Source organism: Calliphora vicina, chromosome 3, assembly GCF_958450345.1.
Source record: "Calliphora vicina chromosome 3, idCalVici1.1, whole genome shotgun sequence".
Taxonomy (NCBI): domain Eukaryota; kingdom Metazoa; phylum Arthropoda; class Insecta; order Diptera; family Calliphoridae; genus Calliphora; species Calliphora vicina.
This window is the reverse complement of record NC_088782.1, coordinates 42,533,520-42,557,496: the sequence shown is the minus strand read 5'-3', so window position 1 is coordinate 42,557,496 and position 23,977 is coordinate 42,533,520. Positions and strand designations below refer to the sequence as shown.

The window sequence follows — 23,977 nt, the reverse complement described above, 5'->3', positions numbered from 1 at the left end:
GTAATTGTATTTGCTATTTTATTGAGGAATTTGAAATTTTTTTATTTCTCAAATAAATGTCACTTTCAATTAATATCGTATTGATAGTGGCATTTGAATATCTTAAATTTTTAATAATTGTATGATTTTTTTTTTTAATTTCCGAATAGAAATGTCTTTTATAATTATTTCTAATCGATTGAAATCACAGATATGCGGATGCAATTTGATATTTTATTTGAAATAATTGAAATTTTTTATTATTTAATTACATAAACGCATCTGACACGATTTATGCGTTTTACTTTTGAGTAAAAAAAAATATGTTTCAAATATATTCACCCCTATCGCGAATCAATATTTCACATGAAATATTTCCCTTTTCCTTTTTTCGTTCATCAACTTTGTTCACGTGAAAAATTCCCCATGTTGGGAAATTTTTAGATGAAATTTTGTAAACAATAAACTGCTGTTACGAACAAAATCAACTATTGTGAATGTAAAGTTAATCGTGATATCCCCGATAGCAATTTTCCATTCGAGGGAAATGAATATTTCATGGGAACAAAATTTCACATGTTATTGCCGATATTGGTGATTCTTTTTTTTTAAATCGCTCGTTTTTAAAATCACTCGATTTACAGAGCGGCGATCATTTGTATTCTCCCTGTTCTGTTAATAGAAACATGTTTTACTTCCGAGTAAACAAACCTGTTTCAATCAGAGCCGAAGTAAATTAAAGTCACCCCTATCGCAAATTATTATTTCACATGAAATGTGTTCCCTTTTCCCATTTTTCGTTCATGAACTTTGTTCACGTGAAAAATTCCCCATGTTGGGAAATTTTTAGATGAAATTTTGTAAACAAAAAACAGCTGTTACGAACATAATCAGTTATTGTGAATGAAAAGTTCAGGGGAATATCACGATAGCAATTTTCCCTTCGAGGGAAATGGATATTTCATGGGAACATAAATTTCACATGTTTTTCACGATAGGATTGAGTATTTTTTATGTAAACCAAATCCGAGTAAGATATTTTGGGGTTCTGTAAATCGAATTTCGATTTCGAAATTATAATAAAATGTACTACATTTCTTGCTTCATATCGAATCTTGATAATCTCAAATACCACAATTACGAACAATTTTACTCGATCACGAATGCGGTAATTCGGCCACAGTTTCAATAGGGTACCCCGATAGACTAGACGATAGTGTGCTGGACTATCAATACAAGGGTCGCGGGTTCGATTCCTGCCAGAGACTCTGGGTGTTTCTGCAGACAAGCAAAACGCTTCGCAGTTTGTGTTTGTTTAAATAATAAAAAAAAGAAAAAAAATGTACAAAATCGTACGTTTTGCAGATCAATTTCTTAAATATTGTTTTTATTAAAATCAATCAGTTGATTTACACTAATCGCTCACTACGGTCTACTAGTTACTTGGCTGACTTCAATTTGTATATTTTTAGGTCATTTGACACTTATGTGATGGTTCATTGTTATGCCTAAGATAAGTGGTTTGTTTACTTTATAAGTCCCATGTAATATAGCCTTAAGTCAATTGTCACTTAAGTATATTCATAAGCAATCTAGAGTCAGTTTAAAGTTTCTTATCTTGCAATTTAAATAAAATAAAGTGTATGTGATATATAGGGGGCGGATTTATATGCAAATGCATGTTTTTTCTCGAACGTCCAAATACAATGTAGACCAATTATCTATCCGAATCGCACATTTTGCTGCAAAATGGCATCGATTTGTTAGTGCATATTTTTGCATATTTTATTGATAATGCATATTTTGTTATATTTTACTTCAAAATGCATATTTATATGCATATTATGCCAATTTTTAATAAAAATATATTTTTTTGTCATTAATGGGCAATACATTGTTTCGACAACAATTTTTTTTTGTCGAATTTATTATAGAAATAGCAGTAGATAACATTTACTAACTAACTTCTTTCGACATCGAGAAACTGGCATTAAGTTCTTCATTGCTTAACAGTAATTGAAAATTATCATTTCAAAACATTTTTCTTCAAAAAAGTTTAGTTTTTTTAAGTATCAAAAATTCATTAAATGTATCGAAAAACATTCATATTTGTTTTAATTGCAAATTCGATTTATAAGAGATTTCGTTATCGAAAGATTCACATACACAGTTACCGCTCCTGACAGTCATTTCTACGAGACTGTCGTAAACTAGTGATTTTGGAAAACTTAGAGACACTATAGATTACATAGAGACACTTAAGTGATAATTGTCTTTATGCTAGATTCCATGGGATGTATAAAGTAACCAATTGCACGTCAAATGACCCAAAATATATAAATTGGAGTCAGCCAAGTGATCAGATATTATTTCTCTCTATAAGGGATACATTTACTAATTGCTTAACTGCTTGGTTATTACGAGATAAAAATTAAGGTTGGATGCTACTTTACATCACGATAAAAATAGAGAAGCTCTAAAGATTATTGCTTTAAACAAGTATTCATACCAAGATATTACAATTAATATATCGTCCATCGTTTTTTCAGAAGAAAAATTATTTTAAAAATAGTTTTAGAACTTTAATTGTTTAATTCCTGGTATAATTTAAAGAGTTCTAACTGCTGGCAACAGTGTTGTGTATTTTTTTTTGGACATTTCGAATTCCATACTTAATTATTTTATGTTTCTGCACAAAAATATAAGTGCATATCTTTTAAATTTTTAGGTCATATTTTGATTTTTTTGAAGCATATTTTAGGCGCATATTTTCCAATAATAAATGCATGAAAATCCGCCCCCCTAGTGACATATTATCGAGATTTTTTATTCGCTTGAAAGACCCATCGATGCGAATTCGCATCCGAAATGCCCAATTTTGTAATACTCTGGCGCATAAATCAGCATGTTGAAATCGAATATCCTTGGTGTCCATAACATTCAATTCTTCGATCTATATCGCTCGTCGTTGACTGTGGTGGCCTGGTTCTCAAAGAAATATGGACCGATGATGCTGCCAGCCCAAAATACAAACCAAACAGTGACTTTTTCAGAATGCATTGGACGCTTTTGATTCTCAAATACGACTTATTCATCCAGAATGGCCTTCATCGCTGAAGATAAATTTTTGATAAAAATTTAGAGTCCGATTCCAACTGAACCAGGGCCCATTTTGACGTATTGTTGAACGCTATATCCGTCCAAGGTGATTTGGCAAAACAAACTGAAAAAATGTCTGTCTGTCTGTCTGTGTTTCCGAAGCCCCCAAATAACTAACATACACGATTCATACATCAATATCTCCGGAATTCTCGGTTGCTATTTAAAATCGAGAAAATCGATCCACAAATGGCTGAGATATAAGGAAAAAACCAGGACAACCACGATTTTTTACCTATTTTTGACTCTGGTAATACTCTGGTGCATAAATCAGCATGTTGAAATCACATATCCTTGGTGTCCATAACATCCAATTCAGGCCAAAAGAAGTTGGTAATCATCGATCTATATAGCTCGTTGTTGACGGTGATGGTCTGGTTCTCAAAGAAATATGGACCGATGATGCTGCCATCCCAAAATACAAACCAAAAAAAGACTTTTTCAGAATGCATTGGACGCTTTTGATTCTCAAATACGACTTATTAATCCAGAATGACTTTCATCGCTGAAGATAAATTTTTGATAAAAATTTAGAGTCCGATTCCAACTGAACCAGGGCCCATTTTGACATATTGTTGAACGCTATATCCGTCCAAGGTGATTTGTCAAAACAAACTGAAAAATGTCTGTATGTCTGTCTTTCCGAAGCCCCCAAATAACTTACATATACGATTCAAACATCAATATCTCCGGAATTCTCGGTTGCTATTTAAAATCGAGAAAATCGATCCACAAATGGCTGAGATATAAGGAAAAAGCCAGGACAACCACGATTTTTGACCTATATCTGGATTACTAAGTCATTAATATAGATGGATATCTAATGATAGATATTTCAAAGACCTTTGCAACGACGTATATAAGACCATAGTAAGTTGAATCTACAATGGGTCAAAATCGGAAAAATAGTTTTTAACCCGAATTTTTTTTTTCACCAAGTTTTTTTTTCGCTAAATATTAAAAAAAATGTAAAAAAAAATATTTTTTAAAATTTAAAAAAAAAAAAATTTTAAATTTATAAAAAAAAATTTTAGAATTTAAAAAAAAATTCGAAAATTTTTTTTCCAAAAAATGAAATAAAACAACTTTGGAAAAAAATAAATTTTGTTTACATAAAAATATTTGAAATTTTTACTTTGAACTATAATTTGGTGAAGGGTATATAAGATTCGGCACTGCCGAATATAGAGTGACGGACATTACAATACAATCACTACCAATATTTCATTTAAAACCAGGGTAATAAGGATTGGTGTGGGCCAGAAAATATAAAAATGTGTAGTGAACGGACGAAACGACCATTAATTTAATTGGTAGTGATGATAAGACATGGGTTAGACGTCCAAAAAATGGCAAAAACCAAAAACGTTTAAACATGGTGGATGCTTTTCTTGGTATTGCGTTGGTCCAATTTATTGGATTAAAGAAAATATGGATAAGCACTTGTATGTAAATATTTTGGAGAATGTTATAAAGCCACATGCAGAATGGAATATGCCCTTAAAATGGCTCTTCCAGCAAGATAATGACCCAAAGCACACGTCTGGTCTTGCCAAAAAATGGTTTTTATATAACAAAATTCATGTTATGGAATGGCCGTCTCAATAACCAGACTTAAATCCTATGGAAAATAGTAAAAGACAAACTCGGACCTGAAAAATTTAAAAACAAGGAAGAACTTTGGCAGAAAATTCAGGAAATATGGTATGCAATTTCCCGATCTACATGCGAAAGTTTGTTAAATTCAATTCCCAAAAGATTTGATGCTGTTATTAGAAATAATTGATATGCAACAAAATATTAAGAAAACAACGAATTCTTATGATGATTTTTTATTTTTAATCATTTTAAGACTGATTCTATTTGAATGTCGCATATTTTATTTAGTCTTTTAGATTTGACATCGTTTTTAACATAAGAATGTGTTATTTTTTTATTTTGTTTTTTTCTATTTATTGTTTACGTTATGAGCATTAATATATAATGAACAAATTTTAAATTTTGAAATCAAATTTTGTAGTTTTACCGCTTTAATCGAATTCATATGTAGTGATTGTATTGTCCGTCACTGTATTCTGGATCCTTATAGATAGCGGAGTCGATTAAGCCATGTCCGTCTGTCTGTCCGTCTGTCTGTCCGTCTGTCTGTTGAAATCAATTTTCTAAAGACCCCAGGGGGATACAAATCTTCAATAATTCTGCCAGACATGCTTTCGAGAAGTTTGCTATTTAAAATCAGCAAAATCGGTCAATAAATAACGGAGATATGAGCAAAAAACCGGGACAATAATATAGACAATATGGATATCTAATGATAGATATTTCTAAGTCCATTGCAACGATGTAGATAAGGCTATAGTAAGTTGAACCCACAATGGGTCAAAATCGGGGAAAATAATTTTTAACCCGAATTTTTTTTCATCAAAAAATTTTTTTGTCATAATTTTTTTTTCGAAAAAAAAAAAAAAAAATTTCAAAAAAAAAAATTTGGAAAACCTTTTTTTTAAAAAAAATTAAAAAAAAATTTAAAAAAAAAAATTGAAAAACAATTAAAAAAAATACCTAAAAATATTTAAAAAAAATTATTTTGAAGTATAATTTGGTGAAGGGTATATAAGATTCGGCACAGCCGAATATAGATCTCTTACTTGTTTTTTTTTTAATTTGTCTTTTGGTACAAGGAATTTTACTGACTAAAAATCTTAAATCACGAAGTCTATTGTCACTTTTAGATCAATTTAAGGTCTGTTCTCAAAATCGAGTGATTTCAAAAACGAGCTCTGTTTTACTGAAGTCCATAGAGTTCTGAAATACTGAAAGGTTTTCTCGATCAAAGCAAAACGAAAAAATCGCATGGATTCCATTTACAGAAAACCAAAATATATGAATTCCTTTTAAAAACAAAAACGTTATTCGGATTCGGTTTACAGAACAGAGTATATTTTTCTTTAAGTGCAACAACACAAATACACTGATAAATTTGTCATGTTTTATTTGTGCCGCTCACTGCTTACAGAATCTGAAACGATAATTCGGTATTCGGAATGGTGGGGTGGTGCTTATATAACTTTTTCTGCTTTAAAATAAAAATTCCAACAAAATTTATTTCATTTGTTAATAGTTTATATATTTATATTTTTAATTGTTCGCTTTTTTTTAATTTCTTGTTTAAATATATTTCACGAAAAGTTGGCATAAAAAGCCCTTTAAGAGCATTAATGGTTTTGTGGACATTTGTATGTGGACAATACAATTCTTTTTTTGTTTTGCTTATAAAATTAAAAATAAACTACTTAAACAGTTTTTAAATTTATCTTTGTGGAAACTTTGTTTTATAAACCTTAAATAAATTTAAAAATTGTTTAAGAATATGTGGCCAAGTGTTTAAGTTTAAAACATAAAATTAATAAAACTTAATTACAAAAAACGTAATTTTATTGTAAAGATTATATTTATATATTTAGATTAAAATAATATGTATTTGTTAATATGTAATTAAAATTAAAACTAATGTCCTTTATTTAAATTTGTTGTTCCTATAAATTGTTATAATTATGCAGTTTTCTTGTTTCTTTTAATTAATAATTTTTAAAACTATTACAATTGTTTTTTGAATTAAATTTTAATTTTTCATTAACCAAGATACAATTTTTGCTGGCTTTTTAATGTAGCAATTTAAATAATTTGTACATTTTGCGATTTTTTGTTTGTTTAAATTTAATTGAGTTTGTTTTAAACATATTATTTTGTTAATTACTTAAAAAATATTTATTAAAAATATGGACACGGTTTTATTAATTATTGTTTTAGGATTTTATAAACGCCATCCCCGGGTGTTATATTTTATAAAAATCGGAATAAATCCACAAGTCTATTAGGCTTGGGGTTGCGGGTTCGTTTCTCGCCAGAGTCTCTTATACTTAGTGCTGATTCACACACATCAAGTTTACCTGAGAGTGTCTTGAGTTTATTGAAGACAGAGGAGGAAAAAGAGTTAAATCTTACCAATCTCCTCTACTCTCTCATCTACAAACTCAAGATTTGCGAAAGTAAACCTGACGTGTGTACCAGCACTAAGTATAAGAGACTTGTGGCGAGAAACGAACCCACTACCCCAAGTCTATTAGACTAGCATACTACCCTATTAGTGTACCGGGCTAATCAACATTATTTATATATGTATGAAGATATTTATTTTTATTTATTTTTTATAACAATTTGCCACTTTAAAGATTTCGTTCAAAAAATTTCAAATTGTTTAATATACAAGTCGGCTAAACCTTTCATTATTAGATTTTCTATTTCTCTTCGTTTTGTAATTATAATGGGTGCCCCGATAAGCTAGACGAAAGTGCGCTGTACTATTAATCTTAGGGTTGCGGGTTCGATTCTCACCAGAAACCGAAGTAAAACGCTTCGAAATTTGTGTTTGTTTTGAATATGTCGTAGAAGATGAGAAACACTTTTCTAAATAGACCGTGACCCTTAGCAAATGTTCTTTATAATCCTTATTAATTCTTTAAAATTATGACAATTTAAAGGTGAATTTAAAATTCTTCCCAGTTTTAGTATTTTTGATAAGAGTTTATAAAAAAAATCGATCATGTCGAATTTGATTCAGCATTTTATTTGCACCAAAAATATATTGTTATACCCTACACTAGAGTTGGGCATAATTGTTCTTTTTACTGATTGATCATTTTTGTTCAGAATAAACAAATGAACAAGTTCGTTCTTTTTGTTCAGTTGTTCATTTCTATTCTGTGGTGTTTGGCTGAACTAAGTGACTGCACTAAGTGAACAATTGGTCTGTTAAGGTTTTTGCAGTGAACAAAACGGCCTATTATTAACACAATTTTAATATAATAAAGAAAAGAAGATGATAATTATATAAATTAAAAGCGTTTTCAAAAGATAAGTTTCAAACATCTATAGTAATATCAAAAGGAATAAAGTGAATAAAAAGAACAAAATGATTGAACAAAATCACATTGTTCATTTGACTGAATTGTTCAGTTGAACTTATTCGTTCATGAACAACCCAACTCTACCCTACACCACCATCAGAGCTGTAAATGAATCATTCTTTTTTGATTTTAATTCATTATGAATTAGCTAAATTTTGAATTAATTCATTGAATTGAAAAAATGAATTGAATGAAATTTGAATCAATTCAAACGAATTAAGCAGAAATGAATTTCAATTCATTTCTAATACAAATGAATTTGTAAAAATGAGTTGCATTCCATTTACAATTCATTTGAATTGAATTGATTTTGAATTAATTCAAATGAATTAGAAAAAAGAATTAGCAATTGAAATGAATGACTCGAACATGAGTTGCAATCAATCAAATTCAAGAGCAGATCTCTAGGGGTAATGAAAGATTTCTCCTACCAAAATGAAAATATCCAGTACAAAAATTGAAAAGCCTTGTCCTGTATACGCGCCTGATCAATGAAAACATGGTGTTTGGAGTTTATTTCTTCAAGAAGAACTGATTTTTATTTTGAAATACGCTGAACGAAAAAACATATTTAATATTCAAGAAGCAATTAATAATTTTTGAAATTTTGTGACCCAAAAATAATCAAAAATCAGGAAAAATAACAATGTATGTAGTTCAAAACACAATTGAGTTACATAAATAAGGCTAATTAGATTTAATTAGAATGCATCATTCACCTTAAACAATAATAGCTTTTCAAAATTATCATCTGAAAGAGATCCACGTTTAGGGATATTTAGAATAGAGGCGTACGAAAATAATCTTTCAACGCCAGCTAACGATGGTAACGGCGCATTATATTTAAAGAAAGACTTTTTAACCGTCGATTAATTATACCGCATACTTGATGACTTTGAAGAATCTGCTAAATATGCTGCGAATTTCGCGTCTTAGTTGGAAATGAATTGCTAATTTTTTTTCTAGTTCATTTGAATTAATTCAAAATCAATTCAATTCAAATGAATTGTAAATGAATTGAATTAATTCAAAATCAATTCAATTCATTTGAATTAGAAACGAATTGCAATTCATTTTTACCAAATTCATTTGAATTGACTCAAATTTCATTCAATTAATTTTTTTGTGTGAATTATACGCGAATTAATTCAAAAAGGAGTGATTCATTTACAGCTCTGACCACCATAGTGGGGAGGTTATTATGATGTTTGTAACGCCCAAAAATATTAGTCTAACACCCACCTTAAAGTATACCGATGGACTTAGAATCACTTTCTGAGTCGATTAAACGATGTCCGTCCGTCTGGTTGGCTGACTGGCTGGCTGTCCATGTAAACCTTGTGCGCAGAGTACAGGTCGCAATTTTGAAGATATTTCGATCAAGGACCAAGCCTATTGAAACTGGCTGAAATCGGTCCATTATTTCACCTAGCCCCCATACAAATGTCCTTCTGAAATTGGACTTTATCGGTCATAAATGTTTAATTTATAAATATATCTCCACAAGTTTTATATATACAAAATTCATGTCACCAAATTTTGTTACGATCGGTCCATAATTAGTCATAGCTCCCATATAGACCCGCTTCCGAAAATCACTTTAACGTGCATAAATCGCTTATAATTTTTGGTATATTCACAAAATTCAACATAGTAAACCTTCATATAGACATAAATCACACGACCTAATTCCATGGTGATCGGTCCATAATTGGTCATAGCCCCCATATTAGACCCACTTCAGAAAATCACTCAAAATTATAAATTATTGAAATTTTAAAAGAAAAATATTTTTACTCATTTACTTGGTGTAGGGTATTATATGGTCGGGCTTGACCTACCATACTTTCTTACTTGTTTAGATTTTGCAATTGTTTGAACTTTCATCTTACAAAATATAAAATACTATTGGCAACAGTTTCTTTAAAAGGATGGCAATTTAAAGATTTAATTAATCATCCTAATTTTTGATGATAATTTTTGTATTTTTGATGGCGTTTATAAAAAATTCGATTCGTGCCGAATTTGATTCTGGAATTAATTTTCACAAAAATATATACCTAATCTCCGTGTTCTGTAAATCGAGTGATTTCAAAAACGAATAGTAGACAAATTTATGTTCGATTTTATACATTGAAACTGGTTTTTTTTACTCGAAAGTAAAACTGAACACCAAAATATGTTTAAAAACGAAATCGTTACTCGAATTCGATAAACAGAACAGGGGGAATAATTAAATTTGTTTAAGCAATAAGACAAAATGTTACGTTAGATTTTACAATTGTCTGAACTTTCCCCTAACAAAATATAAAATGGTTCTACTTAAAAAGATAAGAGCACTAAAAATACTATTGACAATAGGATGTAAATCCATAGACGCCAGGGCCGAAAAATTAAAATTTCATAAATAGCTTGTCAGATTAAAATGAAGAACAAAAATGCACTACATGTTATTATAATAAATACATGTTCCATGTTCTCTATATGCTGACTACTTATTTGAATGATAAAGTCAATAATCTGTCATGTTTTATAAACCGAATCCTTGTAACGTTTTCGTTTTTAAAACGAATCCACATATTTTGGTATTCTGTAAATTGAATAATCACGAATTATTCGTTTTGCTTTCGAGCAATCAAACTAGTTTTAATGAACCAAATCGTGCAATTTACAGAAGACCAATTTGTCAATTATTTGTTTTTAAAAATCTCTTAGTTTTGAAAAAGACAGAACAAATCGAGGGATTTCAAAAACGAATAATCGAATTATTTATGTTCTGCAAATCGCTCGACTTTGTGCATTGAAACAAGTTTGTTTATTCTAAAGTAAAACTAATAAATCATGTGGATTTTATTTACAGAACACCAAACTTTGTGAGTTCTTTTAAAAACGAAATCGTAACTCAAAAACGACTTGGATGATCTCATGCTTTTGTACAGATTAAAAACAGATTTGTTTACATGAAAGTATTGGATGTATAACTTAAAAATCCGGGATTTTTTAAAATATTTAGCTTATAAATTTATTCAAAGTATTGGTCATTGTTAGCTATGACCTTTTCCCATTTGTCTGGCAACGTATGGATTCCGAGCCAAACGATTTGCTCATCTTTTGAGGTCAAGAACAAATCAAACCAATATCGGATACTCTCTTCAAAAGTGAGAGAGAGAGAGAGCGTTCTGAATCGATCGATACAAAAAGTAGTCGGACGGGACATGCTCTGGACTATAAAGCGGGTGATGCAAAACTTCCCAATCACTTCATTCTAAATACATTTTAACCGCTATTGCGATATGAGGACGATCTTTGTCATGATGGAATATTACGGTTTCATGTCTGGCCGCATATTCTGGGTATTTTTCGGACAATGCTCGCTTCAAACGAATCAGTTTCAGCAGCTCATAATAAGACATAATAGGTCTCTTTTGGTCTCATATATTTGGCTATGGTCTCGATTCGGCTGATTCCAATTCTCGCAAGTAATGATTCGGTGGAAAAATTATTTTTTTTATAGCGTTCAAGCATCATTTCGGGCATCCAAAAACGTCTTTCAAGGTCTCTCGGATTAAATTCGTATGATACCCAATTTCGCTGCTTTTGGATAAATCCTGCTGCTCGCAATGATTTTGCAATACCTCTTGGTCTTCAAACTTTTTTGCCTGGCCTGGTTGATCTTTGTCTTCCGTATCAAAATCGCTACTTATGAACCGAACAAGCCATTTCTCGCACTTAAAGTAGGGTCACACATGGCAAAAAAGCGTAACCACTTTTTTTAGCACAAATTTGTTTGACATGTTTACTCTTACAAGTGTTTTGTAAGATCAAACAGCATCAAATAAAACAAAACTAATTTTTTTGTTTTGATTCATACTAAGTAAAATAAGTTTTTGAAATAAATAAATGAATTCAAATGTATTTTATTTAGTGGTTACGTCTTTTTCGTCAAATATTTGTCATGTGTGACCCTACCTTTAGAAACCGATGGTACACATTCACCATAAGCTTTGGTGAGCAATCGGTTTTCAAATTAAAGAAGTAAAGCAAAACTTCTTGCATATGACGCTTTGTTGGCACAAAATTCGATATTTTCGTAGCAACGTTCAATAACTAAGTAAGAATAAATGACAGATATGTACTCTTCCAGGGAAACAGTAAATCATGTGTATTCGATTTAGAAAACGTTACTCGGTTTCGGTTTGCTGAAAAAAACCGCAACAATTTTAACCATTCCGTTAAAGCATTCATAATGAATTAATTCAAAGACTTAATTTCTTAATACTACAAATATACAATTAATTTCTTACTTATTCAAACACATTAGCTAAATGTATTAAATTATAAGAAGAACAAATATTTTAATTCTATTTGAATCATTCCAAAAATTTAATGAATTCAACAATGAATGAATTGTATTCAAATAAAAACATTTGAATGAAGCTAAATCATACATTTTTATTCGGAATGGGCACAGAATAAAAATTTTAAAAAGTGAAGCTCTGGTTTTGTTGTTTCTGAAATATCGTTCATGAATCACACAAGACTACCTTAGAGCTGTGAAATTAAATGATGACTTCATTGTTCAGAGCTTTCCATACAATTAATTACTTGACTATAAAATATAAAAATAGTTGAACCAATTCTCAATATTTTAAATCCTAACTATTACGTATTTGAAAAATTTAAGTTGTCACTATTTTAAGCAAATGCTCATTTGACCTTACATGATTTTTGTAACAGCAAACAACACTAAACTTAAGCTTGGTTGAAAAAAAAGTTAAAATAAAAACTTTTTAAGGGGTATTGCTGGAGTAATTTATAGGATATTATATGTTCAGCAAGTTTAGCCTGAGTAATCCTAGTTACAGAATATAAATTGGAGGTTATTGAATAGTTCAGACTTTATTATTTAATATATTTCAATCTAACGTAACATTTATATTATTTAATTATTAATTCCTAATTTAAAAAGTATTTTGAGTTTTATTTTATTTTTTCAAAATTTGCTAAGCTTGTTTTTGCTGTTATTTAAGTTTTGCATAGTATTTTTAATACTTTTAGGCTTATTATTTCTTTAATAATTATGTATACATCACTTTTCTTTTGTTTCATATATTAATTTGTTAATAATTGTTATTGGTTTTTTAGTAAATGGTTATTTTAAAACTAAAACTAAAAAAATAACAATATATACTTATATTTTACTTATATTTTCATATAGTTTTTGTTTTTGTTTTAATTTTTATTTTCTTTTTTTAATACAATTAAGTTTCACATCACATTGTTTAAAGTTATTTTGTTTATTTTATACTGACCTAATAAAATAAAATTTTTCAAGGAGTTTTAGCTTAAATAATGAAAATTATTTAGAATAATTTGTAAAACTTTAGTTTTCATTAAGTTTCTTAATTTTTATTAAAATTCTTTTGTGCTCTATTCCTTATTATAGTTTCGTGTTTAAAGTGTCTATTTTTTTTATTATATTAAGAAGATTTTTGTATTAGAATTTTTTAGTTTCAAGGAAAATTTATATTTAAAAGCTGCTTAAAAGCTTACAGCCTAGCTAGGCAGAAAAGTAGATTTTAAATCCATAAAGTCTATTATTATTTTAAACTCCGCACAAACTACAAATATAATTTGAAGTTTATTTAAAAAAAGTTTTGAATTTTCCTTATTTTTTTAAAATTTTCTTTTTTCTTCATACAAAAGTTGCATTTCAAATAAAGTCGACTTTAACTGATAAATTTATTTTGCAGTTGATTGTTTGTCTTTGAGCTGTTTCATTTGAAGCTTAAAATCTCTCAAAAACTTGTTTGATAAAAACTAATTTGATAAAAAATGGTCCAGATTTCCTGAAATTTCCAAAATTGGAATTGTAAAACGTACTGTGTAATAAACGTTATTATTACCTCCAAATTCTAGTTCCAAAAGAAGCTTAATAGACATATAAGTGCTTAAAGCTTTTGAAATTTAGTTGTACCAATTGAATTCCGAGCTGCCAAAAGAAATTAAATTTTCAAGGGAAATGAAGCTTAAAAGTAATTTTAGTTTCTAGGAAAAATGTATGTTGAACAAGTAAGAAAGCTATATTCGGCTGTACCGAATCTTATATGCCCTTCACCAAATCAAACTTCAAAATACAACTTTTAAATATTTTTAGGTAAATAAATTTTTTTTTTCATTTTTTGTTTTTTTTTAAATATTTTAAATTTTTTTTAAAAAAATGTTTTGAATTTACATTTTTTTTTAAAATTTTTAAATTTTTTTTTGAATTTTAAATTTTAAATTTTTTTGTTTAAAAAATAAAAATTCGGTTTAAAAAATATTTTTTCCGATTTTGACCGATTGTAGGTCCAACTTACTATGGTCTTATATACGTCGTTGCAAAGGTATTTGAAATATCCGATTGTAGGTCCAACTTACTATGGTCTTATATACGTCGTTGCAAAGGTATTTGAAATATCTATCATTAGATATCCATATTGTCTATATTAATGAATTTGTAATCAAAAATCGAGGTTGTTCTGGTTTTTTCCTCATATCTCAGCCATTTGTGGACCGATTTTGCTGATTTTAAATAGCAAACTTCTCGAAAGCATGTCTGAAAGAATTATTGAAGATTTGGATCCCGAAGATATCTGGGGTCTTCAGAAAACTGATTTCAACAGACAGACAGATGGACATGGCTTAATCGACTACGCTATCTATTAGGATCCAGAATATATATACTTTATAGGGTCGGAAATGAAAAATGTAGAAATTACAAACGGAATGACAACTAATATATCCCTTCTCACGAAGGTGAAGGGTATAAAAATTGTTATGATTAAAGCTTTTGAAATTCAGGAGTTTCAATTGGTGCTTAAAAGCTTGTCTTTTTATAAACTATTCTGGGCAACCACATAATTTTGATGAAAAATCTTTAAAATTTCCTACATAATATCGGCATTATCGTTACTTTCATTTGGAAAAAATAATTTTATAGACTATCTGGGCAGTCCAAATTACCTCAAAAGTAACAACATTATTTCATTTGAAAAATTCGGCAAAAAAAAATCAGAATTGTAAAACAAACTTATTATTTTACCTCCAAAGTTATATTCAAGTTAAAAAGTTATATTCAATATGATCTTAAAAGCTATGCATGTAATTAAAGCTTATGAATTTGACTTGTTTCAAATTGCAACTTAAAAGCTTCCAAAATTTTGTTTTTTATTAGAATTCTCCGAGCAGCCAGATAATTTCGATAAAAGCAATTATATTTTCAATGTATGTTCGAAAGGAGCTTAAAAGCTTTTTATGTTATTAAAGCTTTTGAAATGGAGTTGTTTTAATTTTAGCTTAAAGGCTTAATAAATGTGTTTTTTTGATGAAGCATTGATTTTTTCCAATATCAACATCATTTACAGAAATCGGCTTAGAATAAAAGCTTATTAATGTTATTTTAAAGCTTTTGAAATTCAGTAGTTTCAATTCGAGCTTTAAAGCTTCCAATAACTTGTCTTTTTATAAATATATACAGCCCAATTATGAATAAAAATTCCCCGGGAGTTTTTTTTCCATTTTTTAATTTTTCCTATTCAAATTCAATGGGAAAAAACTCCCGGGGAATAAACTCACGTGGAATTTTTTATTCATAATTGGGCTGATAAACTATTCTGTGCAGCCAGATAATTTTGATGATAAATCGTTTAAATTTCCTACATAATATCGGCATTATCGTTACATTCACATTTTTCCTTGAAAATGTTGGCATTATCGCCACTTTCATTCGAAAAATTCACCACAAAATCGGAATTGTAAAAAGTACTGAATTGTAAAAGTACTAATTGACATTTTTATTTAATGATTTTCATATTTATTAATTTTTTTATTTTATTTTATAATATTTTCAATGAAAATATCTCTGACCGGAAAATGTTGAAGGATTTAGATTCTATTAAAGTAATAGAATAAAGTTAGAACTCGGCATTTTATTGGCACTAATCTAATTTTGAAGTAAAAATCTGATAATCTTTTCTTTGAGGATTTTCTCTTAGTGATAAGTTTGTTGGAGTTATCTGTTTTATCCTGATAAACTCTCTAACCATCAAGGAATTTAATATTTTTCAGTCATTACGTTGAAAATTTTTATTCATTTAAGAAATTTAGCTCCACACGATCTACAAATAATTTGTTATTAAGCTTATATTCTTTACGAATGATGTTTCTGGATCCATTACCTTGAATTCGGTCGTTTGAGGGTTAATTTAAGTCTTATAGATTTTTCTTTTTTAGTACTTTATACAGTTATGAAATGAAGCGAAAATCATCAAAATCGTTCAAATGAAATATCACAAAAAGACTTTAATTCGGAATCGATTTCAGTTCAATGTGATATTTTTGCTTAAGAATTTCTATCGCCGCCTTTTTTGTATTTTTTCAACTATTCAGCTGAATCAAAAAACTGTTTACTTTGAATATGAAGGTAATAGAAATTTACACATGATTCTTTGTGATATCTTCGAGATAAGTAGAGATTTTTGGAAATATATTGAATAAATAGGGCTCTCAAATGGTCAAATAAAACAATTTTGTAATAATTACACATATGTATGTAAGCCTTTTTTGTTCAGTATTTTTTCTCCGATAAGAGTTTTCTAAGTATTATAATTAAAAGTTTAAAGTAAACTCGATGTGTAGAAGAATTGTTTCTATTCATAGACCGAATCGTTGGGTAAAGTTGACCAAATTTGTTTCAAACTAAGATTCGAGATTATGTTTAATATTCATTATTTAATTCATTTCATATACTGGCATGCTTTTAAATACTTTAAATCCTTTTAACATTTCTTTAAAAATACTCATTTACAATATTATTCAAATTTAAAAATTCTGCTTTGTATAAAAACAGTATAAAAACATTTTTTGTTCAGGATTTTTCTCCGATTCTAAGTATTATTAATAAAAGTTTATAGTAAACTCGATGTGTAGAAGAATTTTTTTTTATTCACAGACTTGGGTAAAGTTGTCCAAATTTGTTTCAAACTAAGATTCGAGATTATGTTTGATATTGACTTCATAGACTGGCATATTTTGCAGCATCCTTTTAAATACTTTAAATCCTTTTAACATTTCTTTAAAAATGCTCATTTACAATATTCGAATTTAAAAAATCAGCTTTGTATAAAAACAGTATAAAAACCTTTTAAAATTTTCCTAAACACAATAAACAGCCGATTTCTTGCTCTTTTTATACATCCTCTCAACAAGTTTCTCTTACATCCTGGTTATTAAATTTGATCTGCTAAAATTCCTCAATTTTTGTAATTTGTCCTGTTTTATACTCGTCGTATTTTCAAAAAATGTGCTTTCTTTTTGGTTTATTATAAAATTAAATACGTTTTCGTTTTATTTTCTCTTTTTTTTTGTATATATTTTTTTATTATTCTTTTTTTCGATTTTCTCTTTATTATTTTGTAGTGTGGTTTTTTGCCTTAAAAATTAAGCATATAGTTTTTTTGTTTTTCGTTATAATTAGCTAAAAATAATATAAAATTTATAGTAAATTTAAAAATAGTTAAATAAAAACTCAAAAGAAATACAAACAAAAAAATTATTTAAATTATATAATTAACTTTTTTTCTCACCTAACACTTAAGCTCTCAGTTGGTTTCTCCTAATCTTTGGAAAATAATTCTGTTTTTTTTTTTTGCAATAATTTTTTCTTTTATTGTATTTTTTTTGTTGTAATTTTCTTAAATCTTAAAACGTTTGTTTCATTTAAGAAACATATTTCTCTGTTAAATCTTGTTTGTTTTTCCAAATACTTTTTCTTTTTCAACTCTTGTTTAATCATTGTGTTGTATAGTCATTTTAAAACAAGTTTTATCAAATCTCTTAGGTTTAATACAGTTTTATAATTTTGATTCAGCATTGGGGAACTTAGGACTTTGTTCGTCTGGCTGCTGGGGGCTGGCTAGGGTTTTAACAATTTTGGGTACAATAGTAATAGGTTGATCCTCCTCGTCTTCCATATCTTCGCCCTGTTCCTCGTCGATGGGCGTTAGGGCTTCTACGTGCACGGGTGTCTCTTCGGATGTTGTACATCTTTTCAAACAGGGCGCCATGAAACTGGTTACGGTTGAGATGGCAAATAAGGCACCAGCCATGTAGAAGGGTAAATCGTAGCTTTGGGTAGCATCGTATACAGCACCGGCCAAGGGTGAGCCAATGATGGCGGCAAAACCTCTGAATAAGATTAACAAACCAAAAGCATTTGTCAGCTTATCCAAACCCAACAAATCGACCAATATAATTGACGTTAGGGAGATGTAACCGGAAATGGCAATGCCAAAGAATACTGCCATGGCAACATAAGCACCATAACTTACACACAGTGGAGTGAGAAATACCGAGATGGTGCAAATCAATAGACAAACGTTGTTCAGGAACAATGAATTGACCTGCGGGAAATCAGCTACATAACCGCAAACCACACGACCCACAGTATTGGTTATACCAATGATGGATATGAGGAAGGAAGCTGAGTCTGGATCAATGCCGGATATTTTGGCAGCATCTACCAGATAGAAGAAGGGCACATACAAGCCGGCCATACCGAAAACATTCGAAATACCAATTAGCATAAATACAGGATCCTTGAGCAAGCTAACGTCCAACATGTTGTTGATGACCGACTTAACGGAGTCGGGTATACCCAGGCAAGGACATAGATCATATTGTTCGCGTTGTCTTTCGGCTTCTATTAGAGGATCTAGTCTTTGTACACTTTGCATGCTCTTCTCGTATTTGGTTAGCGACAATACGGATTGACGATAATTGGCCAAGGATTTCTGGGATTGATACTGGGGTAGATTTGTTACGGAACCCGAATAGAAGATATCTTTTCTGGACATGGGTCTAACCATTTTACCGGTTTCTTGACGTTGTGACAAAGACATCTTCGAAGCAGTCATGCCCATTTCCATGCCATTTTCATCTAAATCAGCACGCGACGAGGCACGTATGGCAGCCAATGAAGGTTGAAATCTCTCGGAGGCTGAAGTTTTGCGGGATCTTTGAAACGAGGGCACTGAACCGTTTTTGGGAAGACCTTGATGGGGATCCATAAGAAATGCCGGCTGCGAAGCATTGCGTGTCATGTGATCCGATGAGTTGTAGGGACTGGAACCGGATTCGGAGTTGCGATGTTGACGTTTAGGTCTGGCATCCAAATGACCATTGCTGTCATTGTTGTTGGGTGGACTTTGTTGTTGGCTTTTTTTCAAATCCACTACCTTGGCCTCCGTAATGGTGGGTAGTGTGGATACCGGCTGTAGACCTCCCGAAGAAGCCTGTTGCGCCAAAAGTTCTAGATTCAAAGATGAGTGTACACCAGGATCGGCATTTAAAGGCATTTTCATTTTACGCTCCATAGAACCATCGGGCAACTGTACCATAAACGAACCGGCAAATGAGCCCCTCTCCAATTGCATTTGTTTTTCCTCATACATGCGTTGCATTAAAGGTTTGACCTTCTTTTTCTTGGGATATTTCAAAGGTCTCATCATGGCACCAAATATGGCACAATTCAAAATCATGCCAGCGAATATCAATAGCGAATTCTTCCAGCCATAGTTCTGCAATAGATACGTGGCCAAAGGAGCAAAGGCAAAAGTACCAAAACCAGAACCGCATACTGCAATACCGGTGGCCAAAGATCTCTTTGTTTCAAAGTAGTAGCCCACCGCCACTACGGCCGGCAAATAGATCATGCCGAAGCCAAAGCCTCCTATCACACCATACGTTAACATCAGCATATTGACAGAGGTACTAAGAGTACTGAGGGCAAAGGCTATGCAGGCTACTATACTGCCCGCTATACACACCGTTCGACAGCCATACTTATTGGCCAAAGCGGAGACTATGGGACCAGCCGCCAAATAAACACCACTCAATAAACTGCCAACCCAGGCCACTTTACCCTTGCCTTCGCCAAAGTACACCACAAACTCTTCCATAAAGATGCCAAAGGTGTAGGCTATACCATCGACCACCATGTTGCACATGAAGGAGGCGAAACAAATGACCCAGCCATAGCCACCGTCCGGCGGTGGTGGCAATTCATCGTATTCACTGTATTCATCATCTTCGGGGCTGCCAGCAGCACCAGACTCTTGCATATCGGCGGTTAGACGGGCCGCTTCTTCGCAGGCCAACTCACTGTCCGTACGATCGAATTTACGCAAACGGGCCGAAGACCCAGATTGGGGCATTGTGTCGGCCATAATTTTTTTTTTTTTATTTATTTTATACAAATTTGTTAAATCTTTAGATTTTTGTGAAAAGTTCTTTTGGTATTTGAGAAAGTTTTTTTTTAAAAAAAAAAAACTGATTTGAAAAACAGAAAACAGTTGTGTGCGAGTGTGAGCAGAGGGGTTGGAGGAGGGAAAGGTACAATTTCACTTGGCTGTCATGATGATATTCAGGTTTAGGTTATTTTGCGATCGATTTGCAGGAAATTTTATAAATTTATTTTAATATTTATTTTAAATTTCTGTTTTTGTTTTGCACTTGTATTTATTTGTTTTATATAAATATTTCTTTTTCATACACAAGAAGAACAATGTTCTTTTTTTTATTTTTCTTAGCCACAAAATAAATTCATTCAATTTTGTTACAAAATCACCACTGTTTCTTTCTTGTTTATAGATTTTAATAAAATATTTGTGCTTTTCTTTTTCAATTATTTTTATTTTTTTATTTTTCTTATTGTTTAACACATTCGATGTTTATTCCTCGACATATTTATTTTAAATGATTTAAAGGGTTTTTGCATTTATAACTTCTTTATATTTTTCACAACTGCTGCTGTTTATTTTCGCTGCCCGCTGCCGGCTGCTGCTTTCCACTCACTACTCACTCTTAAGTTATAATTTGTAATTGTTGTTTTTTTTTTCTTTAGTTCAATAAAATTTTATTTTATTACTACTACTTTTTTCCGTCTGCCACTATTAATTTTGTTTTTGTTAGTATTGTTATTTTATTCTTTGTTATTGTTTTTGCTGTTATTTTCACATGGTTTATCTTGAATTTTTAACACTAATTCTATATGCTGTTTTTCTTTTTGTTTTTCTCTCTTTCTTTCTTTCTTGCTCGTTATGTCTCTCACAACACTCTTGAATTTGTTTCAATAAATTTATTTTATTTGTTGCTTATTTTTTTGTGGTATTTCTCTGAATTAAGGTTAATTTTTTGTCAAGTTTTCCTTTTTTGGGGGGTTTTCAGTTTAAATTAATTATTAATTAATGTTTAATTGGTTTATTTGTTGTTTTTTTTGCTAAAAAGAGAAGAAAAAAAAGAAATAAATTAAGTGGACAAATTTTTGATAAAATATATTTATTTAAAAAATTAATAATTTTGAATGGAAACAAACAAATTCTGTTACAAGAAAAAAGCGTTAAATTATTTGCCGGGCCTTTGGAAAAAGATAAATTCCTGTATAAGCCAGTATAATAACTGAACAAATCTAGTTTTCTGTGTACGAGTATCTGTCATTGTTTCTGATTTCGTGATAATGATTAAACAAATTTTGAAAATTATGAGTTTTTGTAGCTTATGACAGTTCTAGTAGTTTTTTTCTGTTTATTCTATTAGATTTTTGAATAAAGACGTGATTTTTTTTTTAGTATAAAGACACGATTTCTTTAGTATAACGACCTGATACATTTAGTATAAAGTTATGATATATTTAAGTATAAAGTGTGAAAAAAATTTATTTGTTTTATTATCTTAAAAATAGGGCGATATTTAGATACAAGTGGTCATAAAAATATCGCGTCTTTACTTGAAATATTAAAAATGATATCATTTTCTTAATAAAAGCTTTTGATTTCAATAAAAATTTTGCCGCATTTGAGGTTTTAAAGAACTTATTTTGAACTGTTAACTGGTCGAATATGTTATTGGTTTACAGGCGGATTTAACCATCTAATAAAACATTTAAGTTGAAGAAATTCACAAATTCAACTTAAATTTCTATTCGACTACAAATTTTACAATAATTTCTCAATGTTTTTATTGTCAAAAGTAGTAGCCATCAGACATTTTTCTCTAAAATACTTTCAAACTAATATTTGAGTCTGAAAACTTTCTTTATTTTTCACATGTTTTCTTATTAACCTTAATATTTCTAGTGTTTGGTCTAATCAAAAATTTTGTAAGTTGAAGAAATTCATATTATACTGAAACTTTGATATTGAGAGAGAGATTATTTGCAAAACGATTTTCCATACAAATTTTTGGCTCCGAAAATGTTCTCCATTTTCAATTGTTCATTGTAATCCAAAATAAGATACCTAATTCAAAATTATTTTAACTCCGGGTGTATAAAGATCATAAAAATAGCCCTTTTGGCTAGAGTTCGGAGCTATTAAAAAGCGATGGAACCATAGAAAGCAAAAGGCAAAAATTAAAAAACAAACCCTCAAATCCGGGTATAGAAAATTATAAAAAGCCTAAATTCGCGGCAATCATTTTCATATTATTTTTGAAAATGCTTTTTCGGAGTTTTACAAATATATTCAGGTTGATCTTTGAAACATAATTATATATTTAACGTAAGAAATGATCCTCTAATGATTGTTTAATGAAAGCAATTTTAGTTTGACTTAAGTGGCCTTAAAACCGCAAGAAGATTAATTAAGAATGTTAATTGATTGGGCTTTTATAAAAAGAAATGATGATTCTAATGATTGTTTAATGGAACGCACCATAATTTGATTTAACTGGTCTTACATATTGGACTTTCTTTGTCCCTTAAAACTGTTCGAAAACAAAACATGCTGAAAATGTGAAGAAATAGATTCATTCATTTCTGATTCATTGAGCCTACTTGGGCTCTAATTCTAATAATCACGAATTCCAGGAAGTGTGAATAGATTTATTATTTAATGAAACTCAATATATTTTGTGCTCATTAATCATCTATGTTACGTTTCCATCCCTTTGAATTGCTCGAAGATAAAACATGTTAAACACTTTAAGAAAGTCCAGAACTTATCAAATATTATGGCACATTGAGTGATATTATGTTCTAAAAAACAGAATTCCAGGAAGAGTAAAAATCCATTCCTTTAAATAGCTTAAGAAAGAATTGAATTTATCAAATATTTTGACCTTTTAAGCGATATTTGACTCAATATAGAGGATTGATTCTCATGAATAATGGAAATTAAGTTAAAAGAACATCTTTAAAATGGGCTCAATTTGGTTAAACTTCATTCATATATAGTTTGAAGACTTTCACAATTATAGTTCTCGAGATATTGGAAAATAACTATTTACTCTTTATGATAGGTGCCACTTCCACTAATACAATCCTGCCAATTTTCAGTCAAACTCTGTATAGTGATTAGACTTAAATCGTATGAAGTTTAAATACTTTTATTATAGTTCTTCAGATATTCGAAATTAAGGATGGGAAGTACCACGCCCACTAATACAATCCCGCTCATTTTCAGCCAAACTCCGTATAGTGATATGAAATTAATTCGAATAAAGTTTAAATAATTTTACGATTATAATCCTTCACTTTATGGAAAGTGCCACGCCCACTTGAGAATAGGATTCAATTCTGTAGTTATTATTCCGATCAAAGTGCTTTTAGATTCTATAGATTCCGTTTGATTTTGTTAATTCGCAAACGTTTTAATAATTTTGTTTTGAGATTTTAATTTGACAAAGCTTTGTCTATTAAAATAAAAATCAAGCTTTTTGGTAATGAAATTTGTGAAAAGCAAATAATTACAAATAAATATTAATTACACCGTGAAAATTGAAGAAGAGAAATACGGAATTAATTCCATGGTATTCAGGGACACTTTCTATAATTT

The 23,977-nt window shown here is 30.0% G+C and overlaps 2 protein-coding genes across 2 annotated transcripts in view; one reads left to right on the top strand and one right to left on the bottom strand.

Annotated features, from left to right (window-relative positions):
* Positions 1 to 23,977, top strand: part of Usp10 (ubiquitin specific protease 10) — a 121,567-nt gene that overhangs the window by 24,220 nt on the left and 73,370 nt on the right. The gene's annotated exons all lie outside the window — the stretch shown is intronic.
* On the bottom strand, positions 17,485 to 20,724 carry LOC135955081 (monocarboxylate transporter 3). The gene has a single exon (XM_065505377.1). It carries the CDS (start codon positions 20,369 to 20,371, stop codon positions 17,999 to 18,001), a length of 2,373 nt encoding a protein of 790 aa, XP_065361449.1. The 5' UTR covers positions 20,372 to 20,724; the 3' UTR covers positions 17,485 to 17,998.